General features: G+C 37.4%; 1 protein-coding gene across 2 annotated transcripts in view; it reads right to left on the minus strand.

Moving 5' to 3' along the window:
* LOC144203014 (receptor-type tyrosine-protein phosphatase gamma-like) overlaps positions 1-23,703 on the minus strand; it is a 125,738-nt gene extending 102,035 nt beyond the window's left edge. For both annotated transcript variants that reach the window (XM_077726188.1, XM_077726187.1), the window contains exon 1: positions 22,890-23,703. In XM_077726188.1, the coding sequence (XP_077582314.1) occupies positions 22,890-22,968 (79 nt within the window). In that variant the 5' untranslated portion in view covers positions 22,969-23,703. The remainder of the gene's footprint in view (positions 1-22,889) is intronic.
* Positions 23,704-25,046: the final 1,343 nt, after the last annotated feature.

The following is a 25,046-nucleotide window of genomic DNA, read 5'->3' on the forward strand; positions in this document are numbered from 1 at the left end:
AAAAAAGATTTACTGCTCCCTGGACAGACTTCTATATAACTATTATTTACCTACTGTGGCACTTGTAAAATTTATATTGCTAGTCATTGATTCATTTGTGCAAACTAAATACATTTATTGCTTTGTTATCGTTGTTATTGGGGATGAGTGTTAATTATGATGTTTAAATGCATCGGACTATATTTAAAAATACGATTTACTCGGTAAGCATCACATATCAAGTAATCACAATGTATATCATTAACTGCAATGTGCAACAGTTCATTCTGTTGTTTGTGATGGGATTTTTTTAGTTGTTTTTTCTTTTTTTAAGAGGAATCTTAATTGTGAACAATGGGGTTGTGCTTGCCTGGCTGTCGATCACGGCAATGCAAAAAGATCACTACACCCAGCATGACTTAATGTTTTCTGGAGCGTCGGCCAAGGGTAGGAAAAGTCGCACGCACAGCACACATATATACAAACACGGATCCTTTGAAGCAAGCAGAAAAGGTTATCTTCCATGATGCAGAAACTCGGCAGACAAATGCATGCAGGGGAGATTGAAAAAAACAGAAAACATGCCTGCAACATACTCAGAGGCTTACAGATCTATCGTATTAAAAGTATAAAGCCACAATTTTCCATCAAAGCACCTTTTTCTTTTGTCCATCATTGAACCCCCACCTTCTTATATCACATTGATTGCATGAAGACACTCAGGCAGGAAGGCTGGCTACAGAAGGATGCCACTCACAACTCTCTATCCCACTTCCCTAATAGACTGCCTCGGCGCCAACCTCCATGAACACACACATGCTTGGTTAATTAATAGCTTGTGCTCAGTGAGACAAGGTCATGCTGCCTTGGGACTACAAACAATCCCATGAAACTGACACCTTTGGTAGGACACAAGACAGCAGCTGTTAAAATACACCTCCATTTTCTCATCACAAGTGAAAGCTATAATGTTTTCCCACTTTCATCTACTCTCACAACCATTTGGACATTATCGCAGCCCCACTCGGAAGATTCAAGACAGATCGCTCATCATTAGTTTTTTTTTTTTTTTTAATCAAAATAGATATACTTTTTAGTTAGTGCGGGAGTTTGTTCCCATTAGCTGCATATGAAAAATGAAAGATGAAAAAAGCCAAACTCTTGTCATGACTTATCTAAGATTGAGGAAGAAAGGAAATAAGAATGAGACTTACTCTCTATCATTTCATTCTCCTCTAAGTAGGCTTGAAGGTCAGTGAATATGAAACAACCCATAACCGATGTCGGTCTGCACAATTGGTAGACACAAAGCATTTGCTGCTCTGTCACACACTTTGTGAAATGGTCTATTTCCCTTAATAATTCATCATTTTTACCTGTGACATTTCAGTATACACGAGTGACTCCCAGGTTTTCTTCAGTATAGCATCAAGTCTTGGGAAATGTCAGATAATCTGGTACAGTTACATGCCACTCTGCACATGCAACCTTGATCAAGGTCAAGCCTTGCATTTAATAGTGTGAGTAACTAAAAGAGCCACCTGTCTCTTTGGCAGAAAAAAACTCAGAATGTCCGCAACCAAGATTCTAAGGTGTTTTGAACTGTGCTTTTAACATTTTCTGTGTAGTTTCCACTTTCTACGCATGTCTGCGAAGATTGGTTTACAGTGAATGCATTAACATACATTGGATATTATACTTCCTGCATCAAAATAAACAAAGAAAACTTCGGTTCACATTGGCCAGCTAATTAATTGAAAAGGTACGAGTACAGATGAAACTAATGGCATATACTCTCAAAGGTGGCACAAAAGAATTAAAAGGACAAGCAAATAACGGGTGATATGCACCATTATGGAGATATAATAAAAGATGAGAAATAAAATTGCCCCAAAGAAACAATGATGCCTACCTATAAAAGAGTATTTTCATTATGAAGGAAGATAAGAAGTGCAAATTCAATGTAAAAACAAATTCATCTGGTGTCAGTGTTGGAGATAAGGCAGGCAAGCAGATGAGTGATTGTGAATCAATAGTCTCTTGTTATGCTGACTTTCCTCTCCTTCACCAGGACTTAACCTTGTAGGTCAGAAATGATTCAATACACCACAGCTACCAAACATGTCTTTGAGTCCAGAGGAACCTAAAAATCTTCATTAATAACACAACATCTTTAAAATCATGGCTACTCACAAAGTTAGGTTGTTTTGTGGATTGTTTCAACTCCTTATGAACCCCAATACACATAACATTACAATTTCCATTAATATATATATCTATATTTTTGCCACAAAATGTAATGTTCAAGTGTTGTATAAATGTTTGATAGGAAATTCAAATTATTTTCGGTTTAATCCCGGACGCCCACCTTAATTGTGTGGTGTTTACCGTTGCCTGCGTGTCAATTCAATTGGAAAGTTTGGTTTTCACATTCCAAAATCATTGACAACTGATAATTGCCCCTAAGTCTGAGTAGGTGAGTGAGTTAGTTTATAAAAGTTCAACAAATTAGTCAGTTATCCAGTTGCACTGCAACTAATTACAATGCTTTCCATCTTTACCTGTAAAAAACAACACAGTTGATGGTTGATGATAATGATGATTGACACATACCACAGGCTGTATAGATTCTGTGTGAAAGTTTCATGGAATGTTAAATGATTGAATTTCATCATTCCACTGTCATTATGGCAATAAAAGTTCAATCTTTTGCATTGAGCAGAAATATTTCACTTTTTGGCTTTCACAGAGGTAGAAAATATGTCAAGTACTATGAATAAAGAAAAATCAAATATGATTTCACAGAAGCTTGACAAAATTTCACAACTCATGCAATTAAAACTTTAAGTAATGGAAGTCTGGGGCCGAGACGTATAAAATGACACAGGGTGCTTGGCTTGAAAGAAAGTCGATTCTAGTGTCTTGCTCAGTTATCTTTATTACTTAATATTGATTATGAGCAGAGCAGCTGTCTACTTGCCAATTGTCATAGAAAGCTGGACTATGCATAGATAATATACCGGTACGCCTAGAAATTTATATGGTGAAAAGTTCAATAATATTTTGTCAGCTGTTCTAGAAAAAGGAAACATGGTACAAACTTGGCAAATTGAAGGAATATGACAAGTTTGTTTTCTCTTTTTAATTTGATAGTTATGGCCCTCATGAGCTAAATAATTAAAGGTTACAATAATTAGCTTGGAAACTCTATACTGTAGTTTAAAGTATTTTTTTTCAGTGGGTTCTTAAGATGCAGCAGGGTCCCAAATTACATCAAGATTTATATTATCACATGAATTGACATTATTGACATTTGTTTCAAAAATCAAAATAATTAAAATAAAAACTGTATTTATTGACTGTAACTCCAGTGTACCACATTTTTATAGCTGGCTAAAATAAGTTTAGAATTGAATGCGAACAGAAAAAGCTGTAAAAACAACATGATTATCAACCACAGCACACACTTTTCTACCCTTTCTGCTTACAACAGAGTATAAACACACATGTAGCCACGATTCATTCAACCTGTCAAATGTGGTTTAACCAACAGTCTATGATGCCAAACATTCTCAGAGGTGGTGGTCTCTACAGGCTCATTACATAATTTAGTATTTTGGGGGGGAGGCACTTTAGGTAGTGCCTAGCGGGATTAATTATTACGGTACAAAGGCAAAAACAAGAGTGAAGCTAGGCCAGCAGCTATTCTTGTTGTTTTTTTTTCATCTTTGGGGTATTTTTTTGGTATATTTTTAAATTATGAACCTCAATATTCTCAGATCAACAAATATTTATTACAGAAATATATGATATCAATCCCAAAATTTTAATATATATTAAAATCATTTAAAGTAGTAATAGCTTTCAACTTTAAAAAAGATGGAGGAATGAAACAAAAATAAAAAATAGTAAATAAAATGTTCCACTGGCAGTTTTGAATTGTTTGCTTTAAATTATTAGGACACAAACATTTCAATCAAGTTCTAAGGAAAATATTTAAGGATCAGGTACAGTAAAAGTGTTCAAAATCCTTGCGTGCCAAGTTGTCTTTACAAAGCCATTTTGCATTGAAATATTGACACAGTATTCCAATGACACCAATGATTCATCATCTAATTAGTTTGAGCCAGAAATCTATATCAGCCTTTCTCCTACCCTAGCGGACTCAAACGTGTTCAACGCCCAATCGAAGCACATTGGTTATAAGATTAATGTTGACCAAAGTAGACTAATTGCCAACAGCCAACAGCATAGTGAAAAATAGAGTTCTGAGTGTTTAAATTTATTAAAGAAATGGGATAAAATACTGTATCTTTGAAATGATACATTGATTTTTGCATTAATTGTCGGACAGGTCACAACTTATTTAACCGACTCAATTTTTTTTTAGTACCTAACATTTCCATCTGAACCCCAAAAGATACCAGAAAATACTGATGATACAGAAAAAAAATTAACTGCTCTATCGTAATCATATGAAGTGTATTGTAGTCAACAGAGTATGTCAGTAAGACTTAAAATGGCTTCCATCTGCTTGAAAAAGCGAAATAACCCTGTGAAACAAAACATCGAGCCAGGAGTAAAGAACAGCAGTCAATAGCTACAGCAAGATGAGATGATGGAAGAAGGTGATGTAAAGTGACTGGCTAGGAATGATGAAGAAGAAAAAGCCAACTATGATTGAAGTGGAGAGCGGAGTCTGTAATATGTACGTTATTGAATCCAGTCGTTCCATATTGATTTCTCTGTAAATTTTTACAGCCAATCCATCTAAACTATGAGTGAGCAAATGATATTTATCAGTAAAGTAGAAGAGAAATACATTTTTTTAAATGGTAATGGATCTGGGAAGAAGGCACGCTAGCACTAACACCAAATCTTTTGAAATGTGTTTGGATATGGTTTACTGTGATGTATATTTGCATTATTCATTCATTCATTTTCTGAACTGCTTTATCCTCACTTGGGTCGGGTCGTGGAGGGTACTGCAGCCTATCTCAGCTGACTTCGGGCCAAAGGTGGGGGAGACCCTGTATCGGTGGCCAGTCGATCGCAGAGCACAAGCAAAAGGACAACCATTCACACTCACACCCATACCGAGGGGGAATTTAGAGTATTTAGACTATCTCAAGCCGCCGGGCCTTTGCGTTGTCTCTCAAAATTCATTTTTACAATTATTTTATGGTTTCTGGTCAGGGTTTTGACTATAGCAAAGCTGCCTTTCTCAAGGAGCTACGTGTTCTATTTTAAATTTCCAATTTAAAAAGGAATTACACTGTTCATAAATTAAAAGCACTCTTCAAATTCATTCATCAAAGAAGCAAATTTTAAACTGCATATATTTACATTTACTAAAGGTCTTCGTTTGATTGACGAATGGTCCCAGATTCATTGGCGCAAAACCCCTCAGCAATTAATTATGTGTATGGTGTCTGCACACCGCACTTAATATTCTAGTCCAGGATGGAGCCTTGTCATTTTAAATGGTGGCTTTTTATAATTTAAACACAGGAAATTTGGCTAAAATAATTCAGTTGAATATTTCTCTGTTGCGATGAACAGATTCTACGTTATTATTTCACCTGGGGGGTGATTCCAGGGTCACCCCCCCCCCCCCCCCGAGTATGTATTATAGACATAGACGGAAGATAATGTGAGGAGGAAAATTGCTTTAAGTTAACTCTCAAAGCCTCTTTAAGAACTTTGTCCTATCTCAGCAGCACACTGCACACCATCTCTCCATAAAATCCACCTATAATTCCACCATGATCTAATTCCATGTGTTTAAGTATTTGAGGGTTAAGTACCCTTTGCTGGGGGCACAGTGGTGCATTCCCATGATCGAAGACATTCACATACATGGCTACAACAGAGCCGAGATGAGACATGTTCTTAGGAATATTTCTTAATCTATCATTATGTGGTACAAGGCTGTAGGATGTGGAGGGATGTATGTGTGTGTGTGTGTGTGTGTGTGTGTGTGTGTGTGTGTGTGTGTGTGTGTGTGTGTGTGTGTGTGTGTGTGTGTGTGTGTCCAACAGCAACATTAAGAATGATTATCATCATTATCATCATATCTTTTTACTGTTATGTGGTACAAGGCTGTGGCTGGGGGTGGGTGTAAGTGTGTGTTTGGGCGTAATCAAAGGACTAATAATTACTTGAGTTCAAGACATCCCTGAACAGTAACATTGTTAACAGTGCATACTAACATGATTGAACGATTGTATGATTTAATGTTACATATAAATAACCAATACCCTGACGTTTCTGCACTCACACAGCGTCAGTCTATTATTGGACAGCATGTAATTACAGATAGACTAAAGCAGGTATAAAAAAGCAAAAATTGAAAGGGTTTGCGCTGTTTAATGTTTCTCCATTGATCTGTCGCTACTCTGCAGTGCACATTGCACAGATTCATTTCAACTAAGGGTTTTAAAAAATATTCATTAATAAATATATTAAAAAGTAATACATATTACATGTTAAGGCTACAACTATCCAGAACCTCCGGGAGTATTCCTACTTTGCGATTTATCTTTTTTCAAGTGGGAAGAAAAAAAAACGGGTATTTTCTTCCTATCTTGCACACAGGAAGGCTGTTTCACATTTTTGCTTTGGTGAATCACCATTGTCAGCCTACACGAGGCATAATTTTTCCCAGTGTTCATGTTGAATTTCTTTGCTTCAGTTTTGTGTCTGGCTTTACCGCTGTGTTTAACTCAACCACGTCCACAATGAAACACGGTTGCCAGAAAATCTGCCAAACAGACTTCCGATGGTTTTCTGTGCGTGAACTGTGTCAGCCAACGCTCCAAAACGCCCCCAGCTAAGTCAAAGCAAGCGTCCAGCGCTGGTAGTGAAAGGCGAACAGTGTGGCATAAACTTGTGTAAGAAAAAAACAGTATACTACCCAACTGGGAGCTTTCTAGCACAGCAGAGCAGCAGACTGGAAGGCTCAGATACGCCAACCTATTACAACATGAGTTGGATAAAATACAACGCATTTTTCCCCAGGAGAAAATAGAATATTGGCTTATATTGACATTTTTCTACATGTTATGAAAATTTTAAATTAAGCAAGTTTTTTTTTTTTTTTGCTGAGATGCAAATGATCATAACTGAACCTCAGACGGAACATGGCCCCTCCACTTTGCTGATCTCAATAGGGCTACTTATTCATTTATTGATTATTTATTTGTCTTTGTAGTTGTTATTTGTGCACTATATGGTTATTGCTTTCAATCTCATACTTTGACAATAAAATATATTGACAATAAGCATTGAAATCAATTCATTTCAATCATTTTCATCATCATGTGATGCTCTCTTGCACACATAGTACTCAATCACTGTTCTAGAAAATGTGTTTTTTTTTGTGACTTTTTGTAAAACAGCAGCATTCTCTACAGTGGAATTTATAGTTCTGTATAAAAATGTAGATTTCTGCACTCCTATTTTTCTAATTCCTCATTCAGTTTATCCAGAACACATTTGTTCCAAGCAAAAAATAATAATATCTCCTCATCCTGTAGAAGTCTCACTTAGTTATCAGAACAATCCCAGTACACTAATTGTCCAATTAGTTATTGCATGAGCTATTGGGAGGTTCTAGCAGCTATCACTACTGACACAGTCTCTAATCATTAGACTGATTTACTATCTGGCTGACTGCTTGGCTGGAGGTGGGGTTAAGGCTGCCACACTATTAGCCAACTAAAATAATTGTGAATGCATATTCCCCTTGATGACACACAACCAGTCTGTTAGACAATTACTCATGTATTGGCCTGCTGTCCTTAGTGTAGTGACTTTGATTAGTCCTTGCCTTCTCTGTTCTAGTAAAACACACTGTCACACCCGCATAACCTTCAAAGCCATTTGTCAAAGAGTGTTAAGGCTTTGCTTTACAGTTCTATGTCCGGTGCCAGTGAGGCAGCACACAATTCCAAGCGGGTTCTCTGAGTGGCTCTGCCATGATTTATATTTGAAGCCCATGAGAGTTACAGTAGCTAGTTGCTCACACTACAAGGAAATGCAAAAAAAAAAGATTGCATTGGCACAATTTGAAGTGAGTCACAGTTATTGATCAGAGAACCTATTGTTGGCAGAACATATTTCATGGTTATAATGTAGGTAGCAAATGGATGAGTTGCAAACAGCAGTGCAGCAAGATGAAATTAAGTCAAAAAGCAAAGATGGAAAGTGAAGTAGTACAAAAAATTATAGGCCAAGGGGAATGACTGCAGGCGGTGAAAATAATGAAGTGTTTATTCAGTTTTTACACTTGACTTTGTGTAATTCACATCACAACTTTCCAGGCAATATAAATACAGCCCTAAATTAAATACAAAAGGGAAATATTATGGAAAATTGACTTTTGGATTGTTTATAAATAACTACTTCTCTGGGGTAGCTTCTCATCCATCAAGTGTGAAATAATTAAACACCTAATTAATCAATGAATTACGTTAGCTGCCTATTAGCAGAAATATGTTTGAATTTGCATAACATTACTCCTGTATGTTTTCTTATTTGACAACTGGTTTAGAGAAAAGACCTGTCTTTGCAAGGAATGGCCAGGTTTTAGTTTAATTAATTAATTATGTTAGCTGACTATTAGCAGAAATTTGTTTGAATTTGCATAATATTACTCCTGTGTGTTTTCTTATTTGACAACTGGTTTTACAGAAAAGACCTGTCTTTGCAAGGAATGGCCAGGTTTCAGTCTATGTCCACTTCTGTCTTTCATTGCGAAATAGATTTTAGAAATTCGATTTTTGTGGTTTTTGGAGGTGTGTTGTTAGTTTCTACTACAAAGCTTAGGCTAATTCTGTTTGAAATAACAGTCCAGTTGCAAGTGATACACTGCTCTGAGAATGTAATGACCTGGATGAAAGAGAATATTCACAGGCAATTTTGCAGTGGTTTCACATCACCAAGCGCTGGCAGCAATGTGGCATTTAAAAATACATTACATGTTTCTATTGATTGCTGGCAAGCATTCGTTTTTTGATTTTCCTCCAGCAGGTGACCCTGAATTTTAGATTTTCTTTACTTTCCTCCTGTGCCCTTTGGGCTCTGACACCCATTGTTCCCACTTACCAGTAGTACAGTTAAATCAATATGTCTCTCATAGTACTTGTCTGAGGCATATACCGCATTTGATTTTGGTTCACCAAGAAATGGTTCCATCTCAAATGTTACATTAAGTCCCTGGTGGCATTTATCACTACTAGTATGTATGTATGCGTTTCAGTCGGCTGGGATGTACTAATGGCATAAGTGGCATAAGGAAAATTGATAGCAACAAAACATGGAATAGAAAAACCCATCTAAAGGGGAGTTTTTCAGTCATGTCCTTATTTTTCAACACCTTGAAAATTAGAACTATAACATTTCTAATTGAGCTATAACAATTTATTATTATACATAAGTAATCTTCACTCTGCCTAGACATAACCATTGGTAAAAGCTCTCTATTACTGGATTTGGTATCGTCATCACAATCCGATATCTGACTTCCGGGATGTACTGTACCTGCAAAAAGTGACAGTGTACCTGCTATATGAATCAATTTGTCAATTTCCGACAAAACAGTTACTTCCTGAATTTGTCTACCAAAAATAATATTTTTGTATGACTTTATGGAATATTCACTAGTTAAAATATGCTAGCAGAAGAGAACTGGTTATAAATATTTTCTGAAAATGACTAATGGTTGCAATTAGAAGTTGCAACATCTCTAAAATACCAATTTAAACCAATATTTATTTTTGATAAGCAGCCAAATAATGTGCTGACTGCTTATCATTCATTCATTTCCCTATGCATCTACCCATCTGTAGATCAATCCAATTATGTGTATCTATTACTGTCTGTCTCTTCTTTTTTTGTTTGCACAGCTCAGATTTTCTGTTTGCCAGTTGCATAATAAATAACTCTTGGTTCATGTGGGTGCAGAAACCACTGCATTAGCATTCTTTCCACACGCACACCAACACAAGCATGCCTGACAGCAGTGACATCACAGACTTGTCAACCTAAACCACTCTCATCTTTTGTAAACTAGACAACAACAAACATTGATGCTCTTGCACCACTTTTTACACAGCATCACTGTGCCTTCTCAATCATACTGCGCTCTCATGTAAACATATGTTGCAAGTAGTAAGGCAAGTTTAAATTTGCATTAAAAAATGTCAAAATATCTCAGCAGGAATATTTATCCAGTCGCTAAAATCTGACAAATCAAAGTCAAGTACTGAAACCATTCTTTTTTTTCTTTTCTTTTTTTACCGTGTATGGAAAATATCTTATTTGTAATGATAGATGAATATATTCGAGTTTAGATTTGCTTTGAAAAGTTTAAAAGCAAGACTAATGTGACAAAAAAATAAAAATATAAAATAAAATAATGCCAAATAGAGTTTTCCACACAAATACTACCAGTGAATGTACAAGACAAATCAAAGGGTTTTGAACACCGCTCAGCAAAGCCAAATAGAAAATAGAATATTTTTAGTCTTGCAAGCTCCTAAGGTTCATGAAATAATTTTCCATCCCTCCATAAAGGGTTCTAGTGTTATTTGGCTCACTATTTAGTGATCAAAATGTGCGCATTGCTGAAACCAATTCATAGCCACCTGCCATTTCTATTTTGTGATTTGAGCTCCAAGGGCAAATGCAAGATTCTAGGTGACAAGGTTTACTAATGAAAAGTACACCATAATTAGTCTCCCTTTCTCTGCTGCTTTGGCCTTACCCTAAAACAAGAAATGCTGTCACATCCACAATGAGCTTCGGATTTTTGCAGTCTGCTAGTATATTTTCAAGGGTTTCTATTCATTCCTATTTTTGAGATTGTCACCATTTCAAAGCCAATTTTAACTAGATGATTTGTATCTTAAAGGGATGCATTACAATTGCAGATGCATTGTCATGTCCTTGACTTATTTGTTAGCTGTACAGTTTCTCATCATTTGTGGTCACTAATATAGTTAATCACATTTAGGAGATAAATTGAGTGAGGTTTTATTTGTAGTAGATGTTGTTTTCATCTGATATTTTTAGCATCCTCTTACTCTGTGTCTTCAATCTAGGAACAATATGAAGAGTGGAACAGAATGGAAGGGTACTGAGTAAGCGTAGGTTGGGTGGGGGCGGTTGTAATGGTGCTGATGATGCCTAATTAGAAAGATTAGAAAAAGAGGAGTGACTCACTCCACAATACCATTGCTGACCTAACTGCTAATGTACTCCACCCAGCCCTTTTAATCCAACTCTCATCTATTATCTCCAGCCTCTTTGTATTTACATGTCCTCAGTCCCATCAGTTAATTTTGAATACAATGTTTGGTCGAAGCGACCCAGTGGACGAGTGCCTCACAGTTCTGGGTTCGATGGTTTAATCTCAGGTTGGCCCTCACTGTATGGGCTTTCAATTTCTGTGTCACCTTATCTTCATAGGGGGTGCTATAGCCTATCCCACAATGGACAGGAGGCAGACGATAGCCTAAACTGGTTGCAAACCCTAAATTGGAACTCAGCCTCCGTTTTTTTGCAAAAGCCAGGCTCCTGTCCAAGACAAGATTTTAAATACTTTGTAGCTCTGATCAAATGGATTATTTTATGTATTTAAACACAAGCTTAAAGTATGTTGTCCCAGGAGCAATAACAAATCCCAAAGCAAAATGGATTAAACAAAAATGATTGAAAAAGAAAAGAAAAAAAACAGTACCTCATTGTTGTAATTTTGTTGTATTTTCTAGTGGATTTGGGGACTCTTAACGTAGAAACATTTAAAGAAAGATTGAGAATTGATGGCCTTATAAATAACTTTAATATTACATTTGTTGTTTCATATGATAAACATGTCGACTGCACCAGATGGCTGCCACTGGGACAACATCAGGATTAAGAAAAATACAGGGAAAAAAGAATTAAATAAGGACCAACTGTATGTCAAAGTCTGTATAACTACAGTCCCCACCTCGATGCCAAATTTTGGAACCTTGAATTTAAATTTCTAAAGGACAAAATAGGTCTTAGATATATCTATAAGAACATTCTCAAAAACAAAGTAAAACGCTTGGGACAGATAGATTAATATAAGTGTATTATTAGTACAGAATTTTTCATTAGCTGTTACCAACATGGATTAGTTATTTCTCCTATATATTTGGCTGAATATAAAAATACTGTGTAGATTGCAATATTTTCCTTGCAAAGTGGATTGGCGCAACTGTTACTGCAAGTAAAATTTGTTCTTTCTCTGCCCAAGACCACATTAGGTCCGATAGCATGTTATAATTGCCACAGGTATCAAAAATTCACAGCTGGTTCCACGTGTTAGTTATCACATAAAACATCATCCTTACAAAGCAGTTATACCAATTGCTGAGTCAAAGCTCGACACTCATAAAAAACTGACTGAGTATGCCTTGCAACTGGGACATCAGATTCAGAGTGTTTTTTGGTTTTTTTGGTAGCGATACACAAGAATGAACTCAGAAGATGCAAGAACAAATATTCTTTATAGATCAGACACCAGCCAATATCTGCTTTAGACAATTCTTCTGAAAGTTGAAGCAAAGAAGATAGAACAAAAGGAGGCTAGTGGCAAGGGCAGAGAAAGTGTGAGCAGGGAGTGAAGATGAAAATGTGTGTGTGTGTGTGTATAAGGGTGTGTGTGTATGTGTGTGTTGGTGCACGTGTGAGACGGTGTGTGCTAATTTTGGCTAATGGGTTTGCTTTGGGGACTTGCCGATTTAATGGTAATTAGATTTTGCTTTTGGTTGGCTCACCCAGTGCCTGTCAACATCAAGACACAGCATTGGTCTTTGGAGTGACATCGCCTGAGAGGCCTTTTTCAACAGTCAGAGGTTTAAACACAGCTCCAGGCACAAAAAGCAACCCAGAGACAGAAGACACACACATAAAACAAGATAATATATAAAAGAGTAAACTGGGAGAGGGAATAAATCGAAACGAAAGAAATGATGGCAGGGGTATACAATTGTCATTCTGGTAGCATATCTTAATTTAGTTACTCTACCTGATTAAATTCTTCTTTGCAAATTTCATTTATGCAAATTCATCTTGCATAATAGGGAATATTAATGCTCTATATTAGGGCTGAATAATTTTACTATGCCAGACTATTTTATAATTTCTTTTGAAAACTAATACTATTTATTTGCCTTTTTATCTATGTGAGGTTGTTGCAATCATATGTTCATAAAAACAAACTATAGAGTTATTCCTATTATTTTATTTATTTTGGATGTCCTTATCTAAGAAGTGCAAAATACATAAATAATGGATTATAAAACATGGCAAAGTACAGTGAATAACCCACCTTGCATCCAAAGTCGGCTCGAATAGGCAAAGTTCACATGTGACCCAAGTGAGGATAGGCGGTACAGAAAATGTAATTACTGTTGATTGTTAGAGTCTGAATATTGCCGTCTAATTACAAGTCGTGGAAATTAAACAGTTATAGATATATATTTTTAACTGCTGCTTATAAGAAAAATACCAATGACCACGTACAGACAAATTAATTCTCTTGGCATCTGTGTATATAGTAGTATGTCAATTGAAATGAAGATGCCCTTGGGTGGAAAATTATGTGGGGGGTGAATCTTTATTAATCTATCTATACTTGTACATGCCCTGAGATTGGCGGGTGACCAGTCAAGTGTGTACCCAGCCTCCTCAGCCGGGATAGGTTCCAGCTCACTAGTGACACTAATGAGGTTGAGTGATAAAGAAAATGAAGAGATGGATCGATTGTGCACATTTATCTAATTTTGTCTCTAATCTCTGAGTCATGCTTGTTTATAGTTGAACAATTATAACAACTGCAATTACAACTGGTATCTTCTTTCTTCAGATGACCCAATCACACAACAGCATTCTCCACTGATTGAGGTAAAACATCTCACTTTGCCATTTTCATAGAAGGTTAAGTGCAGGGATTTCGAATATGTACTAACTTTTAACTGCCATTTGCCTGATGCCTGTTTTTAACGACGATGTTCATGTCCACTTTCCACAGAAAAAGAGTCAGGAGTTGAATGTGCCATATCCCCAAGCATTTTTATTTTTAATAGTGACAACTCACCCTAATCTCTAGGCTACACAGAAAAACTAAATTGCCGTCTTGTTGTATCTTAGTGAGGTAATTTGAAAGTATTTCAGAAGTGTCAGGCTTGGCTACTTTCCATTCGATTTCCCCTGTGGGTCATCTATCGAACTGGGGACATGTCGAGCCGGAGTGCCCAAGCTTGAGGTGATTAACACAAGAAAGATGGCTGCACTTTGCAGCATAAATCCAAAGGTGTTTCATGTGGAACACGGTGCTTGTCTAGCAGTGAAGAATGTAGAAATACTTAAACGAATCCAGTGGTGAAAGCTGACAAATAAGGGCAGAGAGAAGAATGGTTGACCGCGAGTGATTGTAGGAATAGAAAACAGGGACTAATCCATGGTCGGAGGCTTCACTATAGAAATCACCATGACGGATTGGGTGTAAACCTATGCACCCTAGGATGCTATTAGAAAGGCCCATCTGTTAAACATCTGTAACGGAATTCAAACACCTGAAGCTTTCTGTTTAGGAAATTTTAAAACCAGACACAGGAAAAAAAAACATCCATCTGAAAAATAAACCTGCAACCCAAATAAGCATATATGTAAGTATTTTTAATCAAGGAATGGATCGTCTTTTCTATAGAGTCATAGTAACAATAACATTGCAATATTATGATGATCCTTATCCCATATACGTATATATACCATATATATATGTATTTCTTTTTTTCTGAATTTACCTATTTTTTTATGTCTAAAATGTATTTTCCTGTGTCAGTATTCTCACCCTCTCGCTACTGTGACAGTGAAATTTCCCAAATATGGGATGAATAATGTGATCTATTCTAATCTAATGATATTGACATTGGTATATTTCTGGTCCTACTCCTCCCTTACCTTGTAAAACGAGTGTTGCACTGTCAAAAGTGAAAAGAAGAATGCAAGCAAATAGATGCTTGACAGAAGCAATGTTGAACGTTATTTTTAGAGTGAGCCCGAAGGCGTAAAAGAATGTCAATTTTAAGAAAGCACGGAAAAGCACTCAAGTTAAAAGTTGCATACTATATAATTAGAATTTTAATGACCATCTGTTTAAAACACTTTTTAGTGTGGATCCTTTCAACATTCACTCAAACAGAGTATTACGATTCTCTAAATATGTACTTGTTGCCATGTATACTGAATGAAAAGAATAGAAATATAAAATCTTTAGAGGTCTGGTGCCACTGAATAACAATATCACATAAAAATACACAAATGCTTACATTTTACTCCACATATATATTTTTGGGAGAAAACTGGAATTACATTATGATTATATAAATATAGTCAGAAAGCTCCAAATCCTTTTTAATGTTTCCAATTATGCTAGCAGGAAAATTGGGAAAAGTACAAAAAAAAATGAATTCAAATAAGAAAGTGAAGAAGACAAGAAAGGGGCCACACCAAAAAAGATACATACAATTGAGTTACGGAGATGTCACAAGAGATTAAGAAAGAGGCGACGCATAACTCTTTAAAACGTCTCCTCCAAGACCCAAGACAAATTGGACTATGTACTTGTCGTGTTGCCCAAAACACCACATCTCCCTTCAAACAGGAAGCCAGTATCTCCCAATTATTACGGTGGAAAAAGCAACATGACTGGATTTAAATGCAGTCGCACAGTTCTCTTTTGGTGTGTGACACAATACGTCTTGACATGCACTGTTTTTTTTTCTTCCTCATTCTTTCTTTTGTTTTTAGTCTTAAATCCCAGTAAACGGAAAGGAGAGCCACAGTTGAAATGGCAGTTACACTGCATGAATAATATTGATTAAAAAATCCAAAATAAATAAACTTAATTCGTGTTGGATTAAGTCATTTTGATTGCCTAATTAACAGTGAAGAGAGCCCATAATTGTGTGATGTACACGGCCCGCTGAATCCTGCCATTCTTAAGATTTATTCATTTTGTGACCCTTATTCTCACAAGGGTCACGGAAGATGCTGCAGCCTATCACGGCCATCTACGAGCTGAATGCACTCAGAATTGGTCGCAAGCTATTTGCAGGGAAATTTTGTCAAAATTAACATGAAATTACATGATGAATCGTTTATAAAAAGTTATGTTAAAAATGGGGCGGCCCGGCGGATGAGTGGTTAGCACAACGATCTCACTGTGGAGGACCTGGGTTGAAATCCAGGTCAGTTCACCTGTGTGGAGTTTGCATGTTCTCCTGGGGCTGTGCAGGTTTTCTCTGGGTACTCCAGTTTCCTTCCACATTCCAAAGACATGCATTGTAGGCTGATTGGACACTCTAAAATTGCCCCTAAGTATGATTGTGAGCACGAATGGTTGTTTGTATCCTTGTGCCCTCCTATTGGCAGGCCACCAATTCAAGGTGTCCCCCTACTCTGGCCCCAAGTCAGCTGGGATAGGCTCCAGCAACTCCCACGACCCAAGTGAGAATAAAGTGGTTCAGAAAATGATATGAAATGTTAAATAGTATAAAACAAATACATTACTGGTACGTAAATAATGGAGGGAAGTAGTCCTGCAAGAAACCTGACGAAGTGTTCAGTAAAATATGGCTGCCTAACTGGCACACTAAATATCAGAGCAAGGTGGTAACATTGCTTTCCCTTTCAGAGGGCGAACATAGCTGCCTCCATCCTTGTCAGCTGGAATGACTGATGGGAAGCGAGTGAAGTGCATTCCCCCATTCAAGATGAAAAAGTGTTCTGGGAAATGGCAGGAACACCCATCTACACCTTTCACGGGTGTATTGGAGAGCTGTCACTGCTCCAGAGTGAATGGCCACCTATCAAGTCTGACAAATGAACAGAAAGTGTCTGAAAGTCCTGACAAGACCCCCCTCCTCCCTAGACAAAAACACACCACCTGGCATACTTCAGTTGCCTCACTGTCAGGGATATGCCATCAAATTGAATCTACCGATGCTAAAACAACCTGACGGCGTCACAAGTTTCAATCTAGAGGGCAGGGATGGACCAAATGTGCCTCTTTCACACTATGTCTATTTGTTTCTCTACCCTATCTCTTTCTCTCTTCACCTCTTGGTGTTTGTTTGGTGTCGCCCAGACTCAAGGTTCATCACCCAGAAGGCTATGCGACAGTGTGTCAGTCCAACCTCCCTTAACACTCTGCATCGCCTCACAGTTACAGAAAAGCATCCACCCATCAAAATGAAGGAAAGTGGCTTATTGTGTACATGTCTCCACTGCAATCACCATCTTGTGTTGTCTATGCTTATTTTCTTCTTTTTTTATGTCTCTGTTGCATGTCTGGCTGCATGCAAGCCTCAGCAGAGGCTACATCCACATTACATCACACTAAGTGCTTAAAACTATAATTACAATGCACCATGCCGTCAACATTAACATATCATATAAGGATTGACTCCATATTATTTTCCAGGTAGTAGTTATCTTGTCTAATGTGAGTGGTCAACTTCCCTGGCTCCAATGTCCAAAGCACATTAAACATGTACATTTCGATGACAGCCACAGTGTGAAGACAATATATGAAAATCCAGTGTGCCGAAATCCAAAAGTGCATATAAAAGTTGCATTTGTTTCTAGGTGACACAAATTCACAGAAATTCCATTCGATTTTGCAACACTTTTTTTTCGGCAGGAGTATGGGGAATGCTATGAGGAATCCCAAGCAGATGGAACATATTTATCCACTTATGGTTTCGGTCAGCAGAATGGCGATGCAACTTTCAAAAGTCATGTAGGTCAACTCTGCGTTAACGTACTGAATTTGTGCTAGCGGAGACAACAATACTGAATTGGAGCTCCTGTGGATATGCACACAAATGTTGCGTGTACTGACCAAATTTCTCGCCCCATAGGTCGATTGTTTTTATAAAGTTCCTCTTATATCAACGGTTTACGATTATGTACTACTTTTACTTTGTTCTGTTATGCCTACTGCCCAAGGTTTGCTGTGATAGGCTCCAGCAACCCAGCGACCATTGTGATGATATGCGGAATGGAAAATGAACAAATGAGTGCTCCTAGGTCACTCACGGAAATAAGTGCATACCATTGTTTTAAAATGATAAAACAGAAAGTTCAATTGCTGTTTGTATGCAAGAAAATTAGCTGCATTCTCCACTCGATTTCATAATGGCATTCCTGTATTTTAGGGTTATGATAATATTCATCTCTCACAAGGATCATTACCCATGTTTTATGGCAAACTGTGTGGATGATGATAGAATCTATACGTATGCTGGCTTTCTTTTCATGCACGGGCAAATGTGAGTGTGAAATGCCCCGGATATAACTATCCCATTTTAGGTTTGTGTTGCCGAGATTATTTCAAGGAACTTTAGTGTCCAGTTCCCCTGGAGTTCCTAAAGGTTCTGAACATTATGTGCCTGTCTTGGTTAACATGTTTCTGCAGCATAGTGTGGACATTAAACACCAAAATAGATTTATCTGCTCATCTGACAATACAGCATAAACACTTTCTTGAATCAATTTAAAAAAAAGAATGATGTTTTTCTTTGGTATATTTTAATTAATCTATTTAGGAAAAGGGGGAGGGTAGTAGTGGCAGGCTCCAAGCTCACTGATAAAGTGACCCTTGTGCAGATGTGTGAGGATTTTCCTGGTCACGGCGGAGTCCAGATAATGACCCACTGAGCACTGAGATGATGACAACGATAATGTTAGCAACCTAGAATCACAAAGCATATCCAATTTCTTCTTTGAATGTCATCTTTGCCTTCCATATCACTGTAACAAAGAGACTTAGAATTGGCTAAGTTGGTTGGTGACACAGACGCCAGCTTCGAATGGTGGACCAACCTTTATTATCTCATTTATTGCTTGATTTTAGAGCATCACATGCTCACTGCATGGAGGTGAAAGAAGAATGCTAAAAGGGGAGCAAAATGACAGAGACAGATGAAGAGGTGGAAATGCGTGTTGGGCCAGCAGATACACTAACTGAAGCACTTGGGAGATTACAATGACTGTTCTGTTTTTTTTTTCCCCTCCTGTGCCAGGAGCGACAGGGACCATTCATTTTTCATGTCAAAAAGTGACAGATAGAAGGCCAAACATCTCTTTCTTCTCATGTCTCTTCTGTCTTCTTCCTTTTCTTTCTCTGTCTCTTCACTATTTGTTGAACCCAGCACTGAAGAGCATTGCAATGACAGGGGTGTGATGCCTCAATGCTGACACTGCATGCTGCCGACAGTGATGCTCTGTGTCAGATAGCAGACGCCTGTGGTAGTGTTCAGCACTTTTCATCCCAAAAACAACAGATGTTTGCGTGACTATAAACCGACCATTGTGTGGATGACCAGAGGCATCTTGGCAGCACTCAGGTTGCTTAAACAGACAGTGCCATACAACATCCTGTAGTTCGAGTAGCAGTTGGCTGAATCATTACCTGGTGGTGCTCTGCAACAGAGTATGACATTATTAAGGTAGACTTCACCACAAATAATGTACTCTGCGCCTAGAAAGCTCTGAGAATAAAGCGTTTAACCACAGACTCCACGTACTGCAAGCTGGATACAGGGCAGTGTATGTGGGCGTTCTATCCTCCCACAAGAAGTATTGTTGGGCATTATCTTGCTGCTTGATTATTCCGCGGATAAAAAACAAAACCATTTGTAAATAATATGATAATATAATATAAAGATAAATGGTGGTCAATAGAGCATGAGTGATATGGCCTTCTCAAAGGCTGATGCTGATATAGATTAAATAGTTAAAATGGAAAAAAAGTCAATTTCTAAAGCCAATTTTGTAAGCAAATATCAGTATGTTTTAATGCACGTTGATTGAGAAAGGTGAATGGAACACTTTCTATATAAAAGGTGTATACCAGTACTTAAATTAACCAAAAGAGCTACAAACATGTATTGAACTTTCACTTTTTTCAAAGAAAGATGAGCGATGTGTAATACCACACAGTCCAAGCCACTCAGTACCAATAGCCATTCCAAAAAAACAAAAGTTTCTTTTTTCAGTTATTTTTTGTTCTACTCTCTCTCTATGTTATTGAATAAAAATGCACATTTGCTTGTATATAATAAGAATGTGAAGATAGTTGGTTTAAACAACCAAGGAGAGTTAGCATGCAAAATGTACTAATATTACAACTTTATAGGTAAATAAATGAAGTGTAAAAATATCCTCGCACCCAAACTGCAGTGCCAACACACTATTTTTCTTTCATTCAATCATTGCAACTTTTATAAGCAAGTTGTTTATATGGGTAGCCACTTGAATAGTAGTGTGTATATATATTGATGCAGCTCTTCATTTCAGCCGAAATGTTTTGCACACAAAAGGTAGTAGTTTACATTGAAAAGAAGGTTTTGAACTCCATTTTATATCGTAAATACATATTTTTGTTCCTCTCGGTAAAGACCGGTATGAATAAAAAAAAAATGTATAGACAGGAGGTAAGGAGAGCAACACCAAGAGCCGGCTTATGATGCCCAGCAGGAGAGATGCACGCTCATCTCTGTTTCTATCATGTACGAGTCATTCAACATAAACCAGCAACTGTGGTTCAGCCACAGAAAATATCATGACACCAAGTGGTCGGGCTAAGGAAGGAGCCAGGAATGAAATGTAAACTCATAGAAAAAGATATAATGAGAAAAAGAAGGCATGGAAAAGATAATGTCAATGTGCAGTGTCCAATTGAATTTCTGAATGATTGCTCACTGAACAGCACATTTCAAAAGGACAGTCCAGGAATTGTATTTTCTTTAGAGAAATACTCAACACTTCGTAAAGTACCAATAAAAGATTTCTTAGTACCCATGTTGTATTTGTGGGATACAAAAAATGATAATTAAATAAACATCATTAACTTATAATATTGGTAGTCATTCATCATTACATACACACATTCATGCATACAAAACAATTAATTTAAAGTATACTCAATGTTTATGGTGGCACAGCTTCATTAATTGCTCTATAAAGGTTTCAAGTTTATGCACTACCGCTAAGTGTTGTAATATATTATTTTAATGAGCTTGCTAATATTTACTAGTGTTTTAACTTTTTTTTGTAACCTTCATCTTTTTGATTGAATCCTTTTAATATTCCTGGTAATGAAACTACATCCAAACATAAATACTGTTAAATTAAAATACACTTATCTTGGACTTCCACACTTGGGCTGTGCAACGACACACTGTCAGACACTCCTAGTTTAAATGGATGGGAAATCTATGGCAATGAATGGCAGCCAAAGAGTAAATTATATGGATTAATTCAACCACAGCCTCACTTTCTCTCACTTTAATAATGTGGATTTGCTGTGTGTGCATGGGTGTATTTATGTATACTATAGCAATATAGGTGCCAATCTGGTTATGCTGTAAAAAGTAGAATAAATCAGTATGTCTAACTAGCGCTTTAATAATGTGTGATATCTACAGACTGCTACAGGGCACGATACATTTTCACATGACAGCACGGCTTAAGGTTGGGATATGGAGCTGCTAGGGATCTGCATTGTAGTCAAAAGGGTCCACAAGTCAATAATAAATTCTATCAATAATAAATTCTAGAAACTAGAAAAAGATAATTTTGCAGTTTAATTTTCATTTATTTATATTTATAAATTGACGAGCATCAGAAAATAAGTGATCATATTGAAAGTTAGCATTTTCAATGTATTCTTCTCTACAGATAATTTCTGATGCATATCTAAGAACAGTAAAAATAGCATTCAATAATTCAAGCTCTCATTCCATTCCCTCACCGAGCCATTATATATGCGTGCTTAATATCTTGTTTGATTATTTATTTCTGAAAGGCGTTTGAGTTGAGGATATATATAGCATTCTACAATTACATTTCTTTATTATCTTCAGACCAATCCAGTCAAACTTCATGGATATATCTTTGGGATTGTATTTTTGGATAGAAATTGATTCAATTTGACATGACAGCATTCTGATGCAGTTAATCATCAACCATAAAACATCAGACCAAAGTTTTGAGAGCGTCCACAAATAAAATTGGACTTGTTTTTTTTTTTTTAATGACAATATGTCAACCATTAAAATGTAAATAACATACACCTGGAGCAAAGATTCACGGTTTAAAAAAGGGCACAAATGGGTTTTGACATGGATATTTTAAAAACTAATCAACATACTTATAAGAAATAAGACTGAAATGGAGCAGGAATGGCTTATGATAATCATAGAAAATAAATCTGATCCCATAACTTTGTATTCCAAATATGATGCCAACAGTTATATCGGTAGTCTACGCATATAACGAAGAAAAAGAAGAAGAAAAAACAATCACACAAAACAACTTTTCTTCCCTTGACAGACAATTATGAACAGGAACTGCATTTGTTGGTTTGGAACGTCTGAGTGCGCATAAAGATTTTGCATCTCCTGACTGACACACTCCTAGTGATTGGAGTCAATCACTCTTCTTAACATAACACCATTGATTTGCATAATGTCCTCCCTTGTCTTTCACTGGGAGAAAAAAAAATGCTCGGCAAATTAGAGGAAGGTGAATTTATCACCAGTGTAAGGCAGAGTTGTGACCGGAATTAAATCGAGCTAGGTCGCTCAGCTGTATGCAAGCGGTTCCTCTGGTGTCCTTTGGATCATCTCAATGTCCCAGCACGAGTCCGAAGAAGGAAATTGCAATATTCCCCAATCCGCATCGACACTTAATATCCTACCACTTGAATGACTTTAATCTGGTTCTTATTCCTAAACGTCACGTCCTAAAAAAAATGCGGACAACAAACGCCTCTGTATACGGTACCGGGAAATGATTGAACTTACCGGGATGACAGTCGGACGAGGGTACCACCACCGAGAAAATCCAGCAGCAGTGCAAACATATTGGCAGTAATCTCCACATGGTAAAAATGGTCCAAGTCCAAACACTAAGCCACAAGTGTTGAGTTTGTCCTCTTTGGAATGCTTCAATTGGCGACACCACCGCTGCGTAAAAAGCAGCGTCTCGAGCGAGACGAACGGACGCTCAGGAGTCTTCGCCGAGAGAGGGATGGAGGTCGCTAAAGGTCCAGGTGACAGTCTTGGGGTCCCAGCATCTCCAAGATGTACATACCACTCCGAGACAGCGTAGTGTTTAGGGCATTTGGGTTGATGCACTCGAGGAGACCGCAGCGTTGCTCCACTTAGCCCTTGGAAGCGACTAAGAATCGGTAGTCACGGAGCTCACAGCTCGCGGTCACACGGAGGAAAGTAGCACTCCCTTTTTTGAGGATGAGCTGCTGCAAGGTGTCTCCATCAGTCCACTAAGTACGAGCATGTACGCCCAAGTATGACAGAGACTTTAAAACAGTCTTATGGGTGGGAGGGGGTTTTGGGGGTTTTTAAGAGGAGAGAAATATGGGGAGATGAGAATGAAGCCGGGCCATTCCGCTGGATCCTAGCGCCGTCACAAGAACTCGCACGCGCATGCAGACACGCACAAGGGGGATATCTACACTCCATGGACCATTGGTGGGCAAAATTGGTCCTCGAGGGCGAATGTGGATGCAGGTTTTTGTTGCAACCGATCATGCAAATGCACTTTAACCAATGATTTTTTTTGCAGAAAACAAGACGCACCTGACGGCAATCCACTGATTGCACTTGCAGGACATCAGATTGGCTAAAAGGTGTCGTCTTTATGGGTTGGAATGACCTAACCCAACCTCACAGTGGGAGGGACCTGGGTTCAAATCCAGATTGGTCCACCTGTGTGGAGTTTGCATGTTTGCATGTTTGTCCCTGGGCCTGGGTGGATTTTCTCTGTGTATTCCAGTTTCCACCCACATCCCAAAGATGTCCATGGTAGGCTGATTGGACAATCTAAATTTCCCCTAAGTATGAGTGTGCATGAAAGGTTGTTTGTCTCCTTGTGCCCTGCGATTGGCTATTTGCAGATTTTCATTTCCTACTGTAGACTGTTGACAAAAAAAATAATAATGTCCCTGCAGCAGATGGTGATCTTGATGGTTACACACCCAAAATTACACCACCTTTTGTTCACATGCAAAAAGACCCCAGACGGGGTGTCATCCACTCCAGTCCTCGAGAGCAACCATCTAGTCTTCCATGTCTTCCTTCTCAGACACGCCTGAATCAAATGATTAATTACTCTGCAACCTCACCAGAAGTCTGATAATGATCCTGATTATTTCATTCAGGTGTTTTAGAGAACACAAAATGGATAAGAAAAACGGCATATTAATAAAAAAAAACAGATACTACATTTGGGGATTTACATTAGTTTTAACCTGCAACCCTTTCTGGGATATGGTGGTATAATAATAAACAAATTAATGACATTTATTTTAACACAATATTCTCTCTTGATTATATTTGTGTATATTTTATCTAGTGAGACTGTTCTTTCATCCGGACAATCAATCCAGAAAATTAAGGTTAAATACCTATCAGGGACTAATTACCATCCTATCTGACGAAACGCTGTAGACAGACTTCAGTTTGTATTTCTCGAAATATGTCCCTCAGTTTTTTTCTTCTTCTCTTTTCTTTCTAGTTCATGTCAGGTTTTGTCACGTTATAGTTTGGCCTCATCCCATCATTTTTCCTAGAATCTGTTTGGACAAATGCATGCATGGGTCCATGAAAGCCCCCAAGTAATTGTGGTGGACTCACTATATATAGTTTTATTGTAGAAGTTGTATATACCAAAACACTGGGAAGGTTGTGAGCAGCAAATAAAAAAATAAAGATATACTACATTGCATTTGAATTTTGATTTCAAAGTATACAATACAAATGAAAAACAGACCATAAACATCACTGTCTGAACTCCATATTAAACTAAGATTTAGTTAGTTAGATGAAATATTGTAAACCAAAATATAATGTGTCTCGGTTGATGAATTTGTGTTACAGATTGCAATAAATTAGATAATTCAAAGTAGATTTTTGAGACACCTCAAAATGCCCCCTAGAGAA

This window comes from Stigmatopora nigra, chromosome 10 (assembly GCF_051989575.1).
Source record: "Stigmatopora nigra isolate UIUO_SnigA chromosome 10, RoL_Snig_1.1, whole genome shotgun sequence".
Taxonomy (NCBI): domain Eukaryota; kingdom Metazoa; phylum Chordata; class Actinopteri; order Syngnathiformes; family Syngnathidae; genus Stigmatopora; species Stigmatopora nigra.